General features: G+C 35.8%; 1 protein-coding gene across 2 annotated transcripts in view; it reads right to left on the bottom strand.

Moving 5' to 3' along the window:
• The window catches only part of LOC126375505 (protein goliath), a 104456-nt gene that overhangs the window by 19747 nt on the left and 64214 nt on the right, over positions 1-20495 (bottom strand). For both annotated transcript variants that reach the window (XM_050022469.1, XM_050022468.1), the window contains exons 3-4: positions 6559-6756; positions 4385-4484 (exon numbers count right to left, since the gene is read on the bottom strand). In XM_050022469.1, coding sequence (XP_049878426.1) covers positions 4385-4484; positions 6559-6756 — 298 coding nt within the window. The remainder of the gene's footprint in view (positions 1-4384; positions 4485-6558; positions 6757-20495) is intronic.

The raw sequence follows: 20495 nt of genomic DNA, 5'->3' as shown, positions 1-20495 counted from the left end.
CAGATGGCATTAACTACTTGGCCGGACAAATGGGGAGCGCTGAAGGCTCTCACCCGGTACAACGTTTAAGACAACAGGCCTGAGGGTGCCCAGTTGGGCGCGAACCTCGGCTCAGGGCGTCGTTTGAGAGGAAAAATATTTGAAAGAATTAATCGACCCTAGTGGGTCGATAGTGATAAGCGCTGAATGAGGGAAATCGTCGACCACGCCGGCGGGGTCGGTGTCGGGGCCCTGAAGTGTTTGGTATCGCGAACTTACACCACCGGGTCTCCCCCTGTCCATACGAAATACTTTCAATCTATGTATTGTCATTAAGCCGATTCCAGCGCCATCTATCTAGGATATTGAGTACTAATATTACTTAACATCGACATAAACATAAATTCATTTTAAGGTGTGAAATGGGGAAGGTGGGATCTGTGTGATGATATTAATGGTTACTGGGTACGAATTTACTTCTTTACAACAACAATTAATTTTGTAGTTAAGTATTAGTATTTAGGTAGTTACTTATAAGATAAGCTAAATACTTATAAGTAAGCTCCCAGGTAGCACAAAATTGCTGCATAAGCGCTGAACAAGTGCTGGTTAAGAATATCAATGCTGTATGAGGGTTTTTTTATTGGCTGTATTAAAGCTGAAAAAGCGCTTTTTCAGCCAAAAAGGGCCCCAAATTAACCAGCCTTTGGTATTATAATGGCTGAAAATAGGCTGTGGTTTACGTTAATAAAGGCTTAATTAAAGCTGCAATAAACACTTTCGAAACGTTTCATTCTGTTTAAGATTACCATATCCAGCGCTTGCGCAGCTTTTCACGTACCCGGTATCCAATTGAAACATTTTTTTCAGCTTTCCATATAAAAATATTTAATATTTTTAAATTTTTAACGACAGAAGAATAAGTTTCTATTCAACAGCGACATGGCACCCATTTTTAATTAAAATATTACTGCTTCGAGTTACGGTAACTTGAACCAGTGATTATTATAATAAGTTCAGATTGGGAGTGCAACTTTATCGTGTAGTATATACTAATTTATAACTAATAATTGATGCGCCCTTAGAATTATTTAATTATATTGAAAGAAATGTGTAGATAAGTTACGAGTGAAAAAGCTTTTCGTAAAATTTTACTTGTAATCATATATAATACCCTTTTATGAACGTACTTTAAGTTGAAACATAGTTATTATGTGAAATAAATGTGTAGTTTTGAAGAATTTAGGATTTAAAATTTGATACAAACTGTATTTTTGAGGTTAGTTATGGCGTCCATAAGGTTTCAGCTTAAGTCGTTGAAAAAATATCTTGTGATTCTATTTGCTGAAAAGAATACCAATAATCAGCCACAGGCTGCTTATGTTCTGCATAAGATACTTTCAATTACACTTTTAGTTTTTACAAGGTTTTGGGGTACGCAGTTCTAATGACTAATGAGGTATATCGTATTTCAGCAACTACTTTATGCAGCATATTAGGGCTCCTTTGGCAAATAATAAAAACCGTTAAACCGGTATTATATATATATATATATTTATATATGTATATATATATATAGATATATATATATATATATGTATATATATATATATAGATATATATATATATATATATATAAAATCCTTTGTCCTGAATGGCGGATCACAGCCCAAACCGGAGTCATCAAGAGCAACAAGTTCCATAAGGGTTTGCCGGAATGTGATAATCTTTATAAAAGTACGCATAAATGGCACTACGTTTCTACAAGAATTATAAGCCACTTGTAAAATTATACAAAACAGCTTTGCAATCCAAGCTGTTAAAATATACGACTCGATACACTTTTACAGCTTCAGGAGTAATTAAATTATACTTTTACGTATTTTAAGCAGCTGCAGGCTGTTTAAAGTATTTATTTTACAGCTTTAACCAGAAGTCTGTTTATTGGTTTCAAAATAGACCACAAGTAGTGTAAAAGCTTGATAAAAGATGCCTTCACCAGCTTTAAGCGTTAGAACACCACTGGGCCGTACCGTTAACCAGCTGCCGTTATAAAAGAATATTTTTCAGCCATTCAACAGCAAAAAACGTTATAAAACACTAACTATGAACTCGTATGCAGTCCACAGCTTAATTACGTATTTTAGATGTACCTTTTACCAACCATTGATTAACTAACTTATTTCAAAGTTTCATAACAGCCTATGGAAGCTAAAAAAACCATTAAACATCTTATATAACACTTTTACACTTAAATAAGAGGCAGGTTCGACATTTAATCAGCCAGTGTGCTACCTGGGCTACTTACTTAACTACAAAATTACTTAAATTATGTTAGGCTTGATAATTTGGACACTTTAAATCTAGCAGCGATAATTTAAATAAGATGTGAATTCAACCGAATAAAGGATAATGAAATATAGAATTAAGGTGATGCGTTTCAGTCAGGTAACGTTGCGTCAGCAGATGGCGTTACTTCTGAATTTTTCGTATTTTTTCAATTTATTCGTTAAGTGTTGAGTTCTGACCCGGTGAAATGTTAGTTGGCGAAATCTCACATACATTATCTTTAAGTTAAGCCGCAATTTTGAAGTATTTACTGCAGAATAAATCATATTGAAAACGTGCATCAACTTTTGTATGGAAAACGGATCACCTTAAAGGCAGACAAAAGGGTAATATTTAAACCAGGGGGGTTAAAATGGCCACATCTAAGCAATTCATTTAAGCAATATTGCTATTTGACATTTGTTCGCATTGCGCACTTACTTTTATATGCGCAAATGTCAAATTGCAACAGTGCTTCCTTAGATGAAATGCTTCGATGTGGCCATTTTAACCCCCCAGATTCCAGTCTTATAGCGATAAGTACAAATGCGAAGTATAAATAGAAGTTTATCTTCGTATTATTTATCTTCATCCCGACTATACACGTCCTGCGCATACGTCAAGGCATGCAATGCCGTACGTATAAATATTGTAATTTATTGATATTGTGCTTTTACTTGAGCGGTTCGCCTTGAACGGTGAATGAAAAATATTTACTTTTTTCTTCCCCATCAAGGGCCATTAGTACTTATTTATAAGTGGAAGAGATAACAGTTTTATTTGAAGGTAAATATAACTTCTTTCATTGGCTAAGACCACACACAATCAGCCGTGAGTGCTAACGTCATACGCGGAAGATTACGTATGGAGACGTAATAAAATAAAGCAGCAAGGTGGAAAAAGGTAGTTTCGATTATGAATAAGTTTTTCCAAGTTTTCTTCTTTTCAATCTTTAAGGGATAATGGTGCTAATTCCTGTAAATACCATCTAATTTTATTTTAAGTTATATCTGTCATTTTGTTATCCGGCGAAAAGGAAAGGGACGGGTAATCGACAAGCATAAAATTTATGGAACACACGTCAATTTTAAGCACAAATCTAAACCAACCGTCTAAAAATTTTACATCCGTCAATAACCCGACACAGTTAAGTAGATATAGCACGTCAAACGGATTGCATACCAGAGACGTACCTTTTGATTCGCCCGGGTTATTCATTCATTTACTCATTCTTCCTAAAATTAAGAGCTGTGAATCATCCGTCCCTTTCCTTTTCGACGGATATGAAAATGACGGATATAACTTAAAATAAAATTAGGCGGTGTCTGCAGGAATCGGGGCCATTATAACACTATGATTTTGCAGTTAAACGCTGCGCAAAGGGCTGTGTGAAAATATAACCAAAACAATATGTTTGTTTACTCATAATAGTATGGGGAACTGTCAAAATTTGAACAGATGCGCGTAACGCCAATGCGTTGTGTCTGTGTACAACGAGGTTTTTTTGTATGAAGTCCAGGTGTACTTAAAGGTTGAACCGCATCTGGCAGCACGCTATAGCATGCATACGCACGCCCACGCTATCGCCTTGTAGTCGATTCTGTGGGTTTTTTGGCGGGAACGGGTAAGTTGCTGTCTTCATTGAATAATCTAAATAATTAATACGAAGTGGTGTTTTGTGGTTAATGATCGCATTAAGTTAGTCGAAAAACATTCGGTGTTATAATATCGGAATATTCAATAAACAAAGTGTATCTATCTATTTTCGCTTCGTGCCAACAAGCCGCTTCATAACTCAAAAGTTTATGCGGACTTTTGAGTTAATTCGTTTGGGGTTCGGATTAGGTTCCATCATTCATCGTCATCACTTTTCATCATTTCATTAATCATCAAGAAAAAAAAAATACATAAGACATGGCTGTAGGGGCATAGTTCCCTTTGCCTTACCCTTCGGGGAAAATCAAAACAATAAAAAGTCGATTCTGCGGCGTGAGGTCGCTCTCTCGCTCTAGCAAATGACAGTTCTAAGTAACAGAAAAGAACTCTAATATTGATAACAGATGGTATCATGACTCACGTCCGTTGTCTGTGGACAGCTTCATCTTCTCCAGCACGGTGGTGTCGCGGTCGTTGTAAATGAGCACCGCAGACGCGTTCGCCTTCCACGCGTTCTGCACCTGCAACGGAACGGACATGTTTATAGAGATCGCTTTCAGCCATAAGGCCGCCTTAGCTCACTTTAGTGTTATTCATTTATTAAAGGATCAGAATCACTTATTCAACGTAATTATCATAGATAAACTTGTTGAAGGTCAATTTAACATTTTTGAATCTATGTCATTTCGCAGGTGGTCATTTGTTAGGCTGAGGAGAAGAAATGACAAGAAACTGCAACAGCAACCTTTTAAATCAATGAGGGTATACATAACAAACATAACAAATACTTTATACACAACAACATACAAGTTACAAGTACTACATTACAAGTTATTTAATAACTAGAGGAACACATTTAATACCAGGCATTTTTATGATTTAGGTAGGTAATCATTAATCTTATAATAAGCTTTTTTACATAAAGCAAACTTCACATGAGCTTTAAATTTATTTTCTGACAAACTAGATAACTTACAAGCTGCACATGTATGTAAAAGTATCTGAGGAGCGTTTTAAATAAGTACTAGAAGTAATTGTGTAGTAGGTACTTATTAACATGTATTAGGCACTACACAATATTATCAAAGATGAAAATAATGCAAGAGCAACCTTCATAGTTGGAAAATACCGCCGATCTCTACTTTTTTCTTTTTAAGTTTTTTTTAAAGTTTATGGCTTGGATTCAAGTCCTTTGGGCTAAGTTTTCGTTTCATGTCTTTTATTTGTTTTTTTTTTATGGGCAACTAGTGTTGTCAATGTCATGTCATAACCTAAAAGCTAACACAGTACACAACCCCTTTGTCGAATTTTACGACATGCCTCTATTTTTTTATTGGCTTCTTCAGCTTCATATATCAATTTATTTATTTTTGTAACAATAATAGCACATTATCAATCGATCAGTCTTTCTTATCTAAATACACCGGTCAATAATCCTAGTATCTAATATCTGGCCCAAAATACGTATTACACTCGACCCTTATCGGGACATGTCGATAACATTACATCAAAATTCAAATATATTTTTAGCTATCGATATGTTATTGGTGCATAAAACAAAATAACATATAACAAATAAGCTTATTGTATAAGTTTAATTCTACGATCCATCTTTCCTAACAAAAAATCATCGTTAAATCGAGATTCGAATTTATGAAGCATTTTATGATTTTATATCTTACCGCAATCAAGGGTCAGCCATTTTGAAAATGGAAAAGAAAAGAAAATCGCGTTTTATTTGCCGTGTTTTATTATCATTTGGCAATCGAACGGCTATTGTTGTCCGCGATAAAAAATATCCTCAAAACATCCATAAAAATATTGTGATTCAACTTCAGGCACTGAAACATGTTATGTGAACCTGCTTTTGTAGATATTGATATTGTAGCAAACCAAAGAGAATATAATCACTAAGTTTGATAGCGTACGCGTCTCAAAGATTTCAAACATACATACATACATATATATACATAAACTCACGCCTATTTCCCACCGGGGTAAACAGAGACTATGGAATCCCATTTGCTTCGATCCTGTCACACTTCTCTTGCTTCGTCCGCATTCATCAATCGTTTCATACACGCACGCCGGTTCAGAGTAGATCGTACTGAAACTTTTCTAAGGACATCTGCAATTTGGTCAATGTACGTTCTTCTGGGTCTTCCGCTGCCAGCCCTACCACCAACCTTCGCTTTATATACTGCTTTCGTAATCCTATTATCCTTCATCCGCTCTACGTGTCCAAATCAATTTAACATTCTCGTCTCAATCTTAGTCACTATATCGCCTCAACGATTTCAATATAAAAAAAAACACAAATAAAATGATTTGTCCGACCAAGTAGTCAATGCCATTTGCGGCAAATCTAAAATCTTCTCTTCTCCTTTTTCACAGGGTCCGCTTACCTAACCTGAAGATTTGACAGGTCCGGTTTTTTACAGAAGCGACTGCCTATCTGACCTTCCAACCCGCGAAGGGAAAACCAGCCCAATACAGGTTAAGTCAGAAAATGCATTTCTCGGGAATGAGGGTTTCCTCACGATGTTTTCCTTCACCGCGGCAAATCTACAATAAGACACGTAAAAAAATGTTTACCTTAATCTCAAAGTTACACGACCCGCGCCTGATGACCGCAACCCAGGGCTCTGTCGGCAGGGGCTCGTCGGGGGCGGCGGTCGAGAGCAGCGGCCAGGTGCACCCGCTGTGGTCTCGGGCTCCGCTGGCGCCCTTCGCGCGGACGTGCACTGCCACGCCCCGCGCTGAACTGATGATGCCTTCGCCATACTTCCCGGACTGAGGATAAAGAAAAATAATCTTAATTACAGTAAGTAAGTACATGGTAGTTTTTAACGTCCAGTGGTTGAGCGTTGTGATCCCTAGTTTGGTTAGGACTGATCACTTGATTGTCCAAAAGTAAGATGAGCCGTGCTTCGGAGTGCACGTTAAGCCGTTTATCCCGGTTACTACTTACTGATGTAAGTTATTAGTCGTTATATGAGCCATGTCAGGGGCCTTTGACGGCTCAGTAATAACCCTGACACCAGGGTAGATGAGGTTGGTATTCCACCACACAACCCATACAATAAGAATAATGTCACTTTTTACTATAAGTACGTCAAAACACGAAATTACAATGGAATTTGTATGAAAAAGCATCCTGTGACGTCAAAGAAAAACATTACAAAATGTTACTACTTATTACATTTTTCTTTATCAAAATTCATAAATTAAGACAATAAATTAATTAGACAAACGAAAACGTTTTTTGTCACCTTTAGATCTGTCTTTATTTAGTAATCAGAATTTCAAAATTTGTCTTTGACCTAGGAGACTACCCAATTAGGTGTTATTCACAGCCGATGACCTTGCCAGTATCAAATATTGTTGCCAATTAAAAAAACTGTGTTAATTAATTCATGAGATCACGATTATAAAGTATAGGGAACATTAATTAAACATATGGCACAGTTTGACTGAAACAGATAAATAAGTGAGGTGATGAAAGAAAAATAGGGGTAATATTAGAGACACATGCGCCGGGCTGTACCCCTACCTAATGATCAATTTCAATTTAACATTCAAACCATTTAAATAGTACCATCATGGCTGAGAGTAAGTTAATCCCGCCAGAAGTATTAGTTATATTGAGATGTACGGCCACGAATTTTGGTACCATGTCACATTAACTTTTTTGACAAATTGAACTGTAAGTCTCACTAAATGTCAACTATGTTAGTGCGACAGAGTCCTAAAGTGGGTACATTATATTGCTCATGACTGTACATAGAAAAGGTTTAGTATGTAAGTACCTACGATCTACTCTGAACCGGCGTGCGTGTATGAAACGATTAGTGAATGTGGAGGAAGCAAGACAAGTGCGTCAGGACCGAAGTTAAAGGTATAGTCTCTGCTTACCCCGGTGGGAAATAAACTTGATTTATGTATATATGCATGTATTAGTTGCAAAGAGAAAACATCGAAAAAATCTGGCTCGGACGGGACTTGAACCCGCCTTGTCAAGCCAGAACGAGCGTGTTAACAATGGTTAAAAAATATAGATAGAAAAAAAAGATAAACGAGAAAAAAAGATAGATTACATCACCGGGTCCTCATCCTATCCATGCGAGGTGTTTAAAGTAGGTAAATTAAATACAATTAGTCACTTATAAATAAATAAATAAAAAGTAGTACGGTGGGACGGGCTAACCTATAAAATGCTACTTAGGTTCTATGACGATCTTGTGACGTAGCGAGTAGGCGCCGCTACTTCAAAAGCGCCCCCCCGATGCCGGGCAGCAGCGGTATCAGTACTGGTTCGAGGCCGAGGAAATGGATTCTGGTAGGGCTCTAGCTAGAACATCACCGATTGAGAAATTGGTCGGTGTACTGCGGAACGGAAGGCGATTGGGGCAACCACCGTTCTACACGCCCTATCTATGGAGTATTGAAGGCGACAAGAGCGCGGCTCTTAAATAAAGAGAGAGTAGAGTGTATAAGTGTTTAAATGTTTAAAATGTTTGTATTAACATCATTATACCGATGCCGTAGTATTAGTTTCGTATGTACTAATTAGGTACGTATGTTTAAAATAACATTATACTTAGTTACTCAGTCGAGTATGAGCCCTCATTTCGTTCATACTAAATCGACTTATCGACTTGATTTTGGGTAGGAAATATTTAAAATTATTTGTTTTCAGTAGGTCAATGTGTTTTGACGTCAACGAATTAATTAATAACAAAAACATAATCGATTAAGACCAGTTATTTATTAATTATCATTGCAAATTTGGTAACAAATGTAATTATATAAACGGTAAAATAATAAAGGTACTTTGGTAGATTTATTTACAAAAGTTTGTAATGGCAATATTTTATTACAATTATTTTCAAACGCCTTAAAATTATTTAAAAACAATAAAAACGAATATATTTTAATGGCATTTACAAAATATTTTTGAAGTGCTCTGGCCAGTACCTTATCTGTTTTATTTAAAAGTCGAACCAAAGAGTTCGTAATTTTAAAGGTTTCATATTCATAAAGAAAGAAAATAAGAGAATGTTAGGCGTGCCTCAAAAACCGTTGTTCCCGCTCATATCTCTTGGACAAGGTTTTTATGAGAAAAATAAAACAAAGTTTTTAGAATAAGTATTCCAAAATTGATTTTGAAAAAATTCGCGGGAAATGTCGGAATGACCGTGCGTGACGCTGGTTACATTATTTTAAAAATGTGTCCTAGTAATTAAAATCGTAACAATAGTATGGTGTAGGTACTTCATAGTTAAGATTCATAAGCCAAACAGATCAGTAATAAGGCCTTGGTTCTGACATCTGTTTGTCTCGTCATACATAACGCATCACCACACTTGACCATCGTGTAGTATCTACATAAAGTCACGACTAAGTACCTATATCCCAATTGGGGTAGTCAGAGGTACGGTCACGAGTACTAATATGTCACATTAACTTTTTTGACAAATTAAACCGTAAGCCTCATTAAATGTCAAATATGATAGTGCGACAGGATTCTAAAGTGGATACATATTGCTCATGACATTCATCGCAAGATGAACTAAGTAGGTACCCACACAACCGAGCTTTCTGCCAGACCAACGTGGTAACCCAACTATGTTGATAAAGAAGATGATTCCGTACTTTGAAAGGCACGTTAAATCATTGGTCCCGGGTACTAGCCAACAAAGCCCACCAACCAGCAGTGGGCCAGCGTGGTGGAGTGTGCTCCATACGCCCGCCAGTTGACTGAGGGGAGACCTGTGCCCAGCAGTGGGTCATATAGGTATATATTACCCAACGCCGTACTGGGGGGGTGAAAAAGGCCACAACGAAGCAATTAATCTGAAAATCAATACTGCTATTTGACATTCATGCACACTTTCTTTACACTCGTTTTTTTTTTAACGTAACTTGCGCTGAGGGCTCTCCCTCAGGGTTATAGGTCATCATCATCACTAATTTAAGAGCCACGCTCTTGTTGGTGTAGCATCCTCCATGCTACTTTTTAGGGAAAAATAGAGCAGTGGTTTCCCTCTTGCCTTCTGCCCCGCAGTACTCTGTCTGACGCGAGTGGGATGGCGCCCAGAGTATTCTATTTCAAAGCCGTACTAGGACTCCTGTCCTCCGCCTCTGAATAGTACTGACAGTTACTGCTGCCCTCTGTCAGGGTTATATGGAAAGCTAATCTAAATGTTCTATAGGAGGAGCCACTGCTCCTAAACCTTTTAATGTCACTACCCCTGTGAACAAGTACGGAAAATGAGTTTACCCGTAATTTAAAATAATTAAAACCACACAAATTCGAACGAATATATGTTTATTATGTAAGTAAGAAAAATGCACGTTTAGGTAACTAGTAAAGTAATATATAAACCTCGGAGTTAACTAGTGGGAAGGTTGAATTGCTTTGCATTCGCTATTATCACCTTCTGATACATAGGTTTGCTTCTCAAACGGAAAACCCTTCTACAGTTAGCTCGACCATTAGATGGCGATACGGCTCAGCTCACCACCTATCACGTTGGTCTAACAAAAAGCTCAGTGAGGTGTGGGCAGTTAGTTCATTTTTATTTAGGTAAAACCTACGACACACATATACATTTCCAACATTAAAATATACACACATTAATGTTTAGTTGGAAAACATAAAGGTATATGGGTGCCGCAGTTCACCAAAAAACGCCAGGGTTCAGTGAAAATTTACCCAGAGGGCAACACTGATTTTCAACCCACGCCGATCGGTAACCTTGTAATTTCGTGGATAACAGACATATGCATCTTTTTTCTTTGTTAATACACCCAGGCATAATTACATCTTCCACCCATTATTATTCTGATCAAAATAAAGAGAGCAATATAGGTGGCAACATAATAAAAAAAAGTAAAGTAAAAATTACTAGAGATAAATTACTAAATTATTAAAAAGTAAATTAATAATTCATTGTATTTTTAAATAATTGTATACCCGAGTAATGAGATAATAGTAATAGGCTATTTACCAACTAGTCAAATCAGTTACTGTTTACTAAACTTCAAAACACGCTACCTATGGAATTTGTATGAAAAGCAACCTGTGACATCATAGAAAAACGTGACAAAATGTCGTAAGTACCTTTTATTACATTTTTTATAATTAAATCTCATAAAAGTGTCTTTGTTCTTTCAGAATTTCATAATTTATCTTCTTCTTCTTCTTATCGTGTGGATTGTGAAGTGGAATACCAGCCTCATTAACCCTGGTGTCAGAGTTACTATTGAGCCGCCAAGGGCCCCTGACATGGCTCATGTAACGACTACTTACAACAGTAAGTAGTAACCGGGACCAACGGCTTAACGTGCCTTCCGAAGCACGGATCATCTTACTTAATTTATCTTTGACCTAGGAAACTACCCAATTATCGCGTTATATCTGGACAGGGGGAGGCCTATGCCCAGCAGTGGGCGTCATACGGCTGATGATGATGATCTGGACAGCGCCATCTGTATTATTTTTGGGGAAGGTAGCCTGGGAAGTATCTCATTGGGATAAGCTCGCGAGCTTTGGTTATGTGATGTTATGTTATCTGTAGCACATGAATCCACTCGACTCGTAGACACCCATATTGTTTAAACAAATACTGTGCGCAGGTACGTTCTTATTATGGCAACTACGCTCGCTACGTGATTCTAATGCCAATCAAATCGGTCTTCCGCTTCCTTCTACAGCATGTAAAAACTGCCAAGTCCCTTACTTGGCCGTTACTTAGTACGTAACTTAGTATAGAACTACGGGACTTGAAGTCGTCGGTTTGTTTTCGAGATAAAGCACATGGTAAGTACCTTAAGCGATATGAATTATAATGAAGTCTATTATTTATATCACAAAGACTCGTACAAATGTATATACCTATACCTTAACCTAAATCATAGAATAAGGAATAATGCAACGTATAGAACGGCAACTCTCCGCTCCCCACCAGCGACTGAGCTAGGTTTACCTCACCCCCCGGTCTTACTTTAGTCTTTAATCGTATGGGTATCAGACGTCATACACACAGATACACGTGTACGATCACGTCAATGTGTAGTGTCTGTGAAAATCGAGGTTTTTTGTATGAAGTGACCGGGGTATGCCTAACATCATACATCCATACATAAACTCACGCGTATTTATCACTGCGGTAAACAGAGACTATGGAATTCCATTTGCTTCGATCATGACACACTTCTCTTGATTCCTCCACATTTATTAACCGTTTAATATACGCACGCTGGTTCAGAGTAGATCGCACAGTACCTTTTCTAAGGACATCTCCAATTTTGGCAATGTACGTCCCTCTCGGTAGGTCTTCCTCGGCCAGCCCTACCGGCAACCTTTGCTTTATATGCTGCTTTCGTAATCCTTATTAAAAAAAAAACAATTAAACTGTGTCGGCACTTGTGCTGCATCGGTGGTGCACGGTGCCGGTCTATCGCGGGCTCCGCGACACTTCTCGCCCTTCGGCAAGAAATCCTCCCGCGATAACAAGCTTGCTTGTAGGCACGTATACGAACCACAAAAGCGTTGAAATTAGTGTTGTGACGCGACTCCACGGTGGTATAATAAGTTGAACAAAGTTATTGTTGACTTATTCTACATTACGTTGACAGTCCTATACATTGTTTACGTAGACACATCTCTCGTCCCTTTCGCACTAGGCACTATCTGTCCTGCTCTCATTTTAATCATCGACGCCTTATAGTAAAAACCACAGCGCACATTCGGATTTGATTTTTGTTAATAAAACCCCGCAATAGCAATATTGCTTTCTTAGATGAATTGCTTCCAAGTGGCCATTTTAGCCGCCCTGGTCAAAATTTGTGGTCTCAATTTTTACCCAGAATAAAATTAATTGTAAGAAATCTACTTTTGAACAGTTTTAAGACAGTAATTAAATAAAAAAAAAACTTTGTAAAAAAGGTTATAATAAGGTTAGTAATTATATAGAAGATGTGAATGCAGGCAGCCAAATTACCTACTAAATTGTATAACATTATTTTTAGGTTTTTTTTTTAAAGAACGTCTTGTATCTTCTTTTCCCCGGCTATACAGGTTGTGAGAAGCTGCAGTAGTTGTAGGCGGATGAGACCTTTGTTATGTAAAAAATGACGATTCAAATTGTAACTATGTTACCTACTGAATGAAGATATTTTGTATTTGAATTTAGAAGGTGTTTCTTTAAAAAGGCGAATATGAACATAAACAAGCTTAATTTAGGATCCTCGTGTCACTGTGACCCTTTTAAATAATTTACCAGAACAAACCTTGATAAGCCACGTGTGCGTCAAGCTAGCGGCATAGGTTATAATGACTTTTTGACATATTTCTACAAAGAGAATCAGCTCCAAATTATGATGGTAGGGAGTACTATTTCATACGAGTTTATTGACATTAGTTACAAACTGAAGTATGCAAGCGTTCCCTAGATAATAGGTATTTTCAAAACGTCAAGCCAGCGGGATCAAAGAACTGCCTTTATAACTTTGGATCCGTTGAAGTACTCATTTCGGTATTTTGCAGGGGGTGAGTACTATTTCGATACTATTTTTTGGCGTTTAAATCAAAGCGAAAGACCTTGTCGTTAACTCTCGCCAAATTTCGCTCACCGTCAAGCTAGCAAGTGCAATAAAACATGGCTATAAATCCAGAACCGTGATGGTACTAATTTTTTTACAACAGGTACTATTTTTTTCAATAAGAGTACTATTTTTTGGTATGGTCAAATTATTTTTTCGTGCCCATTTTTTTTTTGAGGCCGCTAGCTTGACGCACACTAAGCCACGCGTATTTGACAAAGAAACAAAAAAAGCGGTTCTGTATTTAATTTACAGTGTAATTTTAGCGAATACGTTAGCATTTTATAGCAAGGCATGAGTAATACAGTCGCCATCTAAATAATTAATTAGGCATTCCGTCGATTCATTTCCGTTGCTCCAAAAGTTCACTTTTGTTTGGTTCACGTATGACTCTTACTTCAGCTATTGTGTGAACAGCTATTATGAAAACAATACGTGTAGACGATAGTACTTAACGTGTTATTTTGGCACGGTTACTGTGGTACGTGGTACAGTTTGACATGAAAGGGTTAACGGAGTGTGCTTAAGTGAGGATGACTTTTTGGAAGGCAAAGATAGGGTTTAGGTTCCATTTTTTTGTCACTAAAATCGCTTTCCGATTAACCACAATCTCACATAATGGTACATGAAGATGTGTCATACTACAGAATTCTAACAATAATAATATTCAATACATTTACATTTTTAAACTTGAAAAACTTTGCTTGTTCTAAACAACGCTAAAACTTCGTATATTCTGTTAATTTTTATTTTATTTTGTTTAGTATATGGCTGGAGCAGCGTGGTGGAGTATGTTCAATACCCCTTCCGGTTGATTAAGGGATGGCCTGTGCCCAACAGTGGAACTTATTAGGCTATTTGTGTAGTGTATGGCAAATATTACGTAGCCAACTTATGCCCAAAATTGGCAAGCTATTACATGTAGGTACGGTCACGAGCATTAATATGTATACACTTTGGAACCATGTCACATTAACTTTTTAGACAAATTGAATGTAAGTCTCACTAAATGTCAAATATATTAGTGCGACAGAGTCCTTAAGTGGCTACATTATATTGCTCATGACTGTACGTAAATATGAATATACCTTAACTAGCTAAATAAAGACTTATTGTATTATACGAGTATGTAAACCTTCGATTTGAAAACCGAAGAAAGTAATAACACACATTAGTAACACACATTTTATTACTTAAAACTCATAACATTGTAAATTAATGAGTCATACTATTGTTTGACCCGCTCCTGCTGAATCAGAAATATCAGAACACTGAACTATACGGCTTAAAGTAAAGTAAGAGAGACTCAAATGGCAAAACAAGGGGCTTCACGGACAGTTGGACACGAATTAATAAACCATTGTGAATGAAACAATACAAATTATAACGGCAAGGGTCGGCAAATCTGATTTGTTTGATTAGGTAGGTTACTTGCTTTCTGTCCGCGACTTTGTCCGTAAATGCGATTAGTCGACATTTGACAGATTCTACTTTTGACATCATAGTCTATTTTAGCCAGATTCTATATTTGACAGATTCTACATTTGACAGATTCTACATTTGACAGATTCTACTTTTGACAGATTCTACTTTTGACAGATACTACACTTATCAAATTCAGTACAGTTTTGATATTTTAGTGGAATCAAAAATCGATTAGTCGACATTTGACAGATTCTACTTTTGACATCATAGTCTATTTTAGCCAGATTCTATATTTGACAGATTCTATATTTGACAGATTCTACATTTGACAGATTCTACTTTTGACAGATTCTACTTTTGACAGATACTACACTTATCAAATTCACAGTACAGTTTTGATATTTTAGTGGAATCAAAAATGAAACCGAATTCTATGTTACTTAATCATCATTTATTTCTTACGTTTAAAATCAAGGTTTTTATGGATCTAATAATAATTGTATATAATTTCTTACAAACACGTACAACAATCAACAACATTTTTTTATAGTATTAGTAGTACTATTCTTACGTTTTACAATATTAAAAAAAAATTAAATGAGCATCTGTACATAAATTATTTATTTCTTACGTTTAAAATCAGGGTTTTTATGTTCTAATAATAATTTTGTATATAATTTCTTACAAACACGTACAACAATCAACAACATTTTTTATAGTATTAGTAGTACCATTCTTACGTTTTACAATATTAAAAAAAAATTAAATGAGCAGCTGTATATAAATTACTTTCTTTAAAAAATTCTCGACTGTCAATTCACCGCTTTGAAGTTTCCTAACAATTTTTCTATATTTTTTATCAAAATCAATATCGCGGTTACGGCGATTTTTTCTCAAATTTTGAAAGAGGCTATTAGTGATCCTGGTGTTGCAGTGTTGTGCTTCTTTGCGCAACTTTTGAATGAAGTAGAACAGGCTAGGTCGCTGTGGAATTAGGACGTTAAGTCGGTGGTGCCATCCTTCTAAGGAATTGGTCGTTCGGTGACGTTGGTTGGCACAACTTAACATTGAAGGACTCAATCGGAACCATTGCCTTTCGTAGTAATTCCTGAACTGTTGCATAGTATCGGTATGAATTGATTCCATTTTTTCCAGTATCAATTGACGTCCTTGTGGAATAAATTGTGCTGGCAGTAATGGGAGGATAGCAGCCATTCTAACAATTCGTCTTTCTACAGAAGTTCTATTTACTTTTAATTCTTTGGCTTTCTTCCACACGGCTCTTTGATAGTGGTAGTAACACCCACTTACATTTGATTCCTGGAAAACATACTTTACAGCATTCATAATGGCTATTTCGTAGTCGCATTTAAAGTGATGAATCTTAAAACCCAATTTTTTTATAATTTCAAATAATCGGATGTATGTGCGTTGGTTTTTATTTGGTAGTAGCGCGTATAATATTGGTACAATGTTTGTGGTGTTTTTATCAGAATTTAAGTCCATATGGAGGGTAAAGAGCTGATAGAATGGCCTGGGAACACTCTTAAATGTACCATCACCGAACCACAACCTTGCCTTGCGCATAACTTTTTTTGATAATTTCGTCATAAAAATTAATATTTTTTCTTCTGTTCCATCTTCAGCAACAAGGAAATTCTCACTTAGAGCCTCAGGAATAACCACATCTTCCAACTTATTAAACGACAGTCGGTCAGCACCCAAATACCTTTTTCTGGCATTATAAAAGCAATCTTTTTTGTCGTGAAAAGTCGGCAGTCTGCTTGGTCCGGCGCTTGCGTCATTGATACCGTCGAAAATATCTTCAAAAATCCTTTTTATCGGGCCCAAGTTTTTGCATACTTCCCTTTTAACTATGTTCGTTTTTATAAATAACTCATTTCCAAGATGATCAGCCTGACATGTGTGGTGAGATTTACGAATAATTGTCGTTAAATTGACATCCACTGTAATAGATGCATTGCACTCATTTCTCTTCACACACCGCCAGCACGTACTTTGATCTTGATTCACTCGTTTAATTTTGTTGTAGCGATAACCTTCGTACAATATTGTGTCAAATCCTCTCTTGTTTTTTTCAACAACAAAATCCCTTTCTTCTGCCATATTTAGTAAAATAAATCTAATAAAACATTATGCTTTTTCACAAAAACTACAACCGAACCAGTTTAGCAGTAAACTAATGTCGATTAAACGTAAATAGGTAACGTTGAAATTATTCGTTTTCTAAAAGTACCCACAATTTTTTTTAGAATTTTTTGTATTTTTTCGATATCAAGCCAGGCAAAGGAAACTTGCTCTAACGGCCTAGTTGTTATAAAAATATATTATTGTTTTGTGTACTATTGTTAACTAATACTTATTGCACATAACACACGGAAGGAAAAACTACATACACGGAAATAAGCGGTGATTTGACAGTCGAGAATTTTTTAAAGAAGTTAATTTATGTACAGATGCTCATTTAATTTTTTTTAATATTGTAAAACGTAAGAATAGTACTACTAATACTATAAAAAAATGTTACAATTATTATTAGATCCATAAAAACCTTGATTTTAAACGTAAGAAATAAATGATGATTAAGTAACATAGAATTCGGTTTCATTTTTGACGATTAGTCGACATTTGACAGATTCTACTTTTGACATCATAGTCTATTTTAGCCAGATTCTATATTTGACAGATTCTACATTTGACAGATTCTACATTTGACAGATTCTACTTTTGACAGATTCTACTTTTGACAGATACTACACTTATCAAATTCAGTACAGTTTTGATATTTTAGTGGAATCAAAAATGAAACCGAATTCTATGTTACTTAATCATCATTTATTTCTTACGTTTAAAATCAAGGTTTTTATGGATCTAATAATAATTGTAACATTTTTTTATAGTATTAGTAGTACTATTCTTACGTTTTACAATATTAAAAAAAATTAAATGAGCATCTGTACATAAATTAACTTCTTTAAAAAATTCTCGACTGTCAAATCACCGCTTATTTCCGTGTATGTAGTTTTTCCTTCCGTGTGTTATGTGCAATAAGTATTAGTTAACAATAGTACACAAAACAATAATATATTTTTATAACAACTAGGCCGTTAGAGCAAGTTTCCTTTGCCTGGCTTGATATCGAAAAAATACAAAAAATTCTAAAAAAAATTGTGGGTACTTTTAGAAAACGAATAATTTCAACGTTACCTATTTACGTTTAATCGACATTAGTTTACTGCTAAACTGGTTCGGTTGTAGTTTTTGTGAAAAAGCATAATGTTTTATTAGATTTATTTTACTAAATATGGCAGAAGAAAGGGATTTTGTTGTTGAAAAAAACAAGAGAGGATTTGACACAATATTGTACGAAGGTTATCGCTACAACAAAATTAAACGAGTGAATCAAGATCAAAGTACGTGCTGGCGGTGTGTGAAGAGAAATGAGTGCAATGCATCTATTACAGTGGATGTCAATTTAACGACAATTATTCGTAAATCTCACCACACATGTCAGGCTGATCATCTTGGAAATGAGTTATTTATAAAAACGAACATAGTTAAAAGGGAAGTATGCAAAAACTTGGGCCCGATAAAAAGGATTTTTGAAGATATTTTCGACGGTATCAATGACGCAAGCGCCGGACCAAGCAGACTGCCGACTTTTCACGACAAAAAAGATTGCTTTTATAATGCCAGAAAAAGGTATTTGGGTGCTGACCGACTGTCGTTTAATAAGTTGGAAGATGTGGTTATTCCTGAGGCTCTAAGTGAGAATTTCCTTGTTGCTGAAGATGGAACAGAAGAAAAAATATTAATTTTTATGACGAAATTATCAAAAAAAGTTATGCGCAAGGCAAGGTTGTGGTTCGGTGATGGTACATTTAAGAGTGTTCCCAGGCCATTCTATCAGCTCTTTACCCTCCATATGGACTTAAATTCTGATAAAAACACCACAAACATTGTACCAATATTATACGCGCTACTACCAAATAAAAACCAACGCACATACATCCGATTATTTGAAATTATAAAAAAATTGGGTTTTAAGATTCATCACTTTAAATGCGACTACGAAATAGCCATTATGAATGCTGTAAAGTATGTTTTCCAGGAATCAAATGTAAGTGGGTGTTACTACCACTATCAAAGAGCCGTGTGGAAGAAAGCCAAAGAATTAAAAGTAAATAGAACTTCTGTAGAAAGACGAATTGTTAGAATGGCTGCTATCCTCCCATTACTGCCAGCACAATTTATTCCACAAGGACGTCAATTGATACTGGAAAAAATGGAATCAATTCATACCGATACTATGCAACAGTTCAGGAATTACTACGAAAGGCAATGGTTCCGATTGAGTCCTTCAATGTTAAGTTGTGCCAACCAACGTCACCGAACGACCAATTCCTTAGAAGGATGGCACCACCGACTTAACGTCCTAATTCCACAGCGACCTAGCCTGTTCTACTTCATTCAAAAGTTGCGCAAAGAAGCACAACACTGCAACACCAGGATCACTAATAGCCTCTTTCAAAATTTGAGAAAAAATCGCCGTAACCGCGATATTGATTTTGATAAAAAATATAGAAAAATTGTTAGGAAACTTCAAAGCGGTGAATTGACAGTCGAGAATTTTTTAAAGAAAGTAATTTATATACAGCTGCTCATTTAATTTTTTTTTAATATTGTAAAACGTAAGAATGGTACTACTAATACTATAAAAAATGTTGTTGATTGTTGTACGTGTTTGTAAGAAATTATATACAAAATTATTATTAGAACATAAAAACCCTGATTTTAAACGTAAGAAATAAATAATTTATGTACAGATGCTCATTTAATTTTTTTTTAATATTGTAAAACGTAAGAATAGTACTACTAATACTATAAAAAAATGTTGTTGATTGTTGTACGTGTTTGTAAGAAATTATATACAATTATTATTAGATCCATAAAAACCTTGATTTTAAACGTAAGAAATAAATGATGATTAAGTAACATAGAATTCGGTTTCATTTTTGATTCCACTAAAATATCAAAACTGTACTGTGAATTTGATAAGTGTAGTATCTGTCAAAAGTAGAATCTGTCAAAAGTAGAATCTGTCAAATGTAGAATCTGTCAAATATAGAATCTGTCAAATATAGAATCTGGCTAAAATAGACTATGATGTCAAAAGTAGAATCTGTCAAATGTCGACTAATCGCGTAAATGAACTAAGGACCCTACCTCACTAGGACACACCATGGTCGCACAACCACAGTCGCGCCTCCAATAAAATGTACGCAGTTGTATAAACGCTACCACCTGTGCCCTGTTTATCAAAAATTACAAGCCCTAATTTGCATGATTCTGGCCTACTCAAGGCCAGAATAAACACGCATTTTTTATGTAAGGTAAGGCCATGCTATTAGTTTTTCCCGGCGTAGTAAACCGAGTAGGTAGGTACCTACCTACCTATAGATAGTGATAAAAATATA

Source organism: Pectinophora gossypiella, chromosome 19 (assembly GCF_024362695.1).
Source record: "Pectinophora gossypiella chromosome 19, ilPecGoss1.1, whole genome shotgun sequence".
NCBI lineage: Eukaryota > Metazoa > Arthropoda > Insecta > Lepidoptera > Gelechiidae > Pectinophora > Pectinophora gossypiella.
The sequence above is the reverse complement of the archived record's forward strand: the minus strand, read 5'-3'. Positions and strand labels throughout refer to the sequence as shown.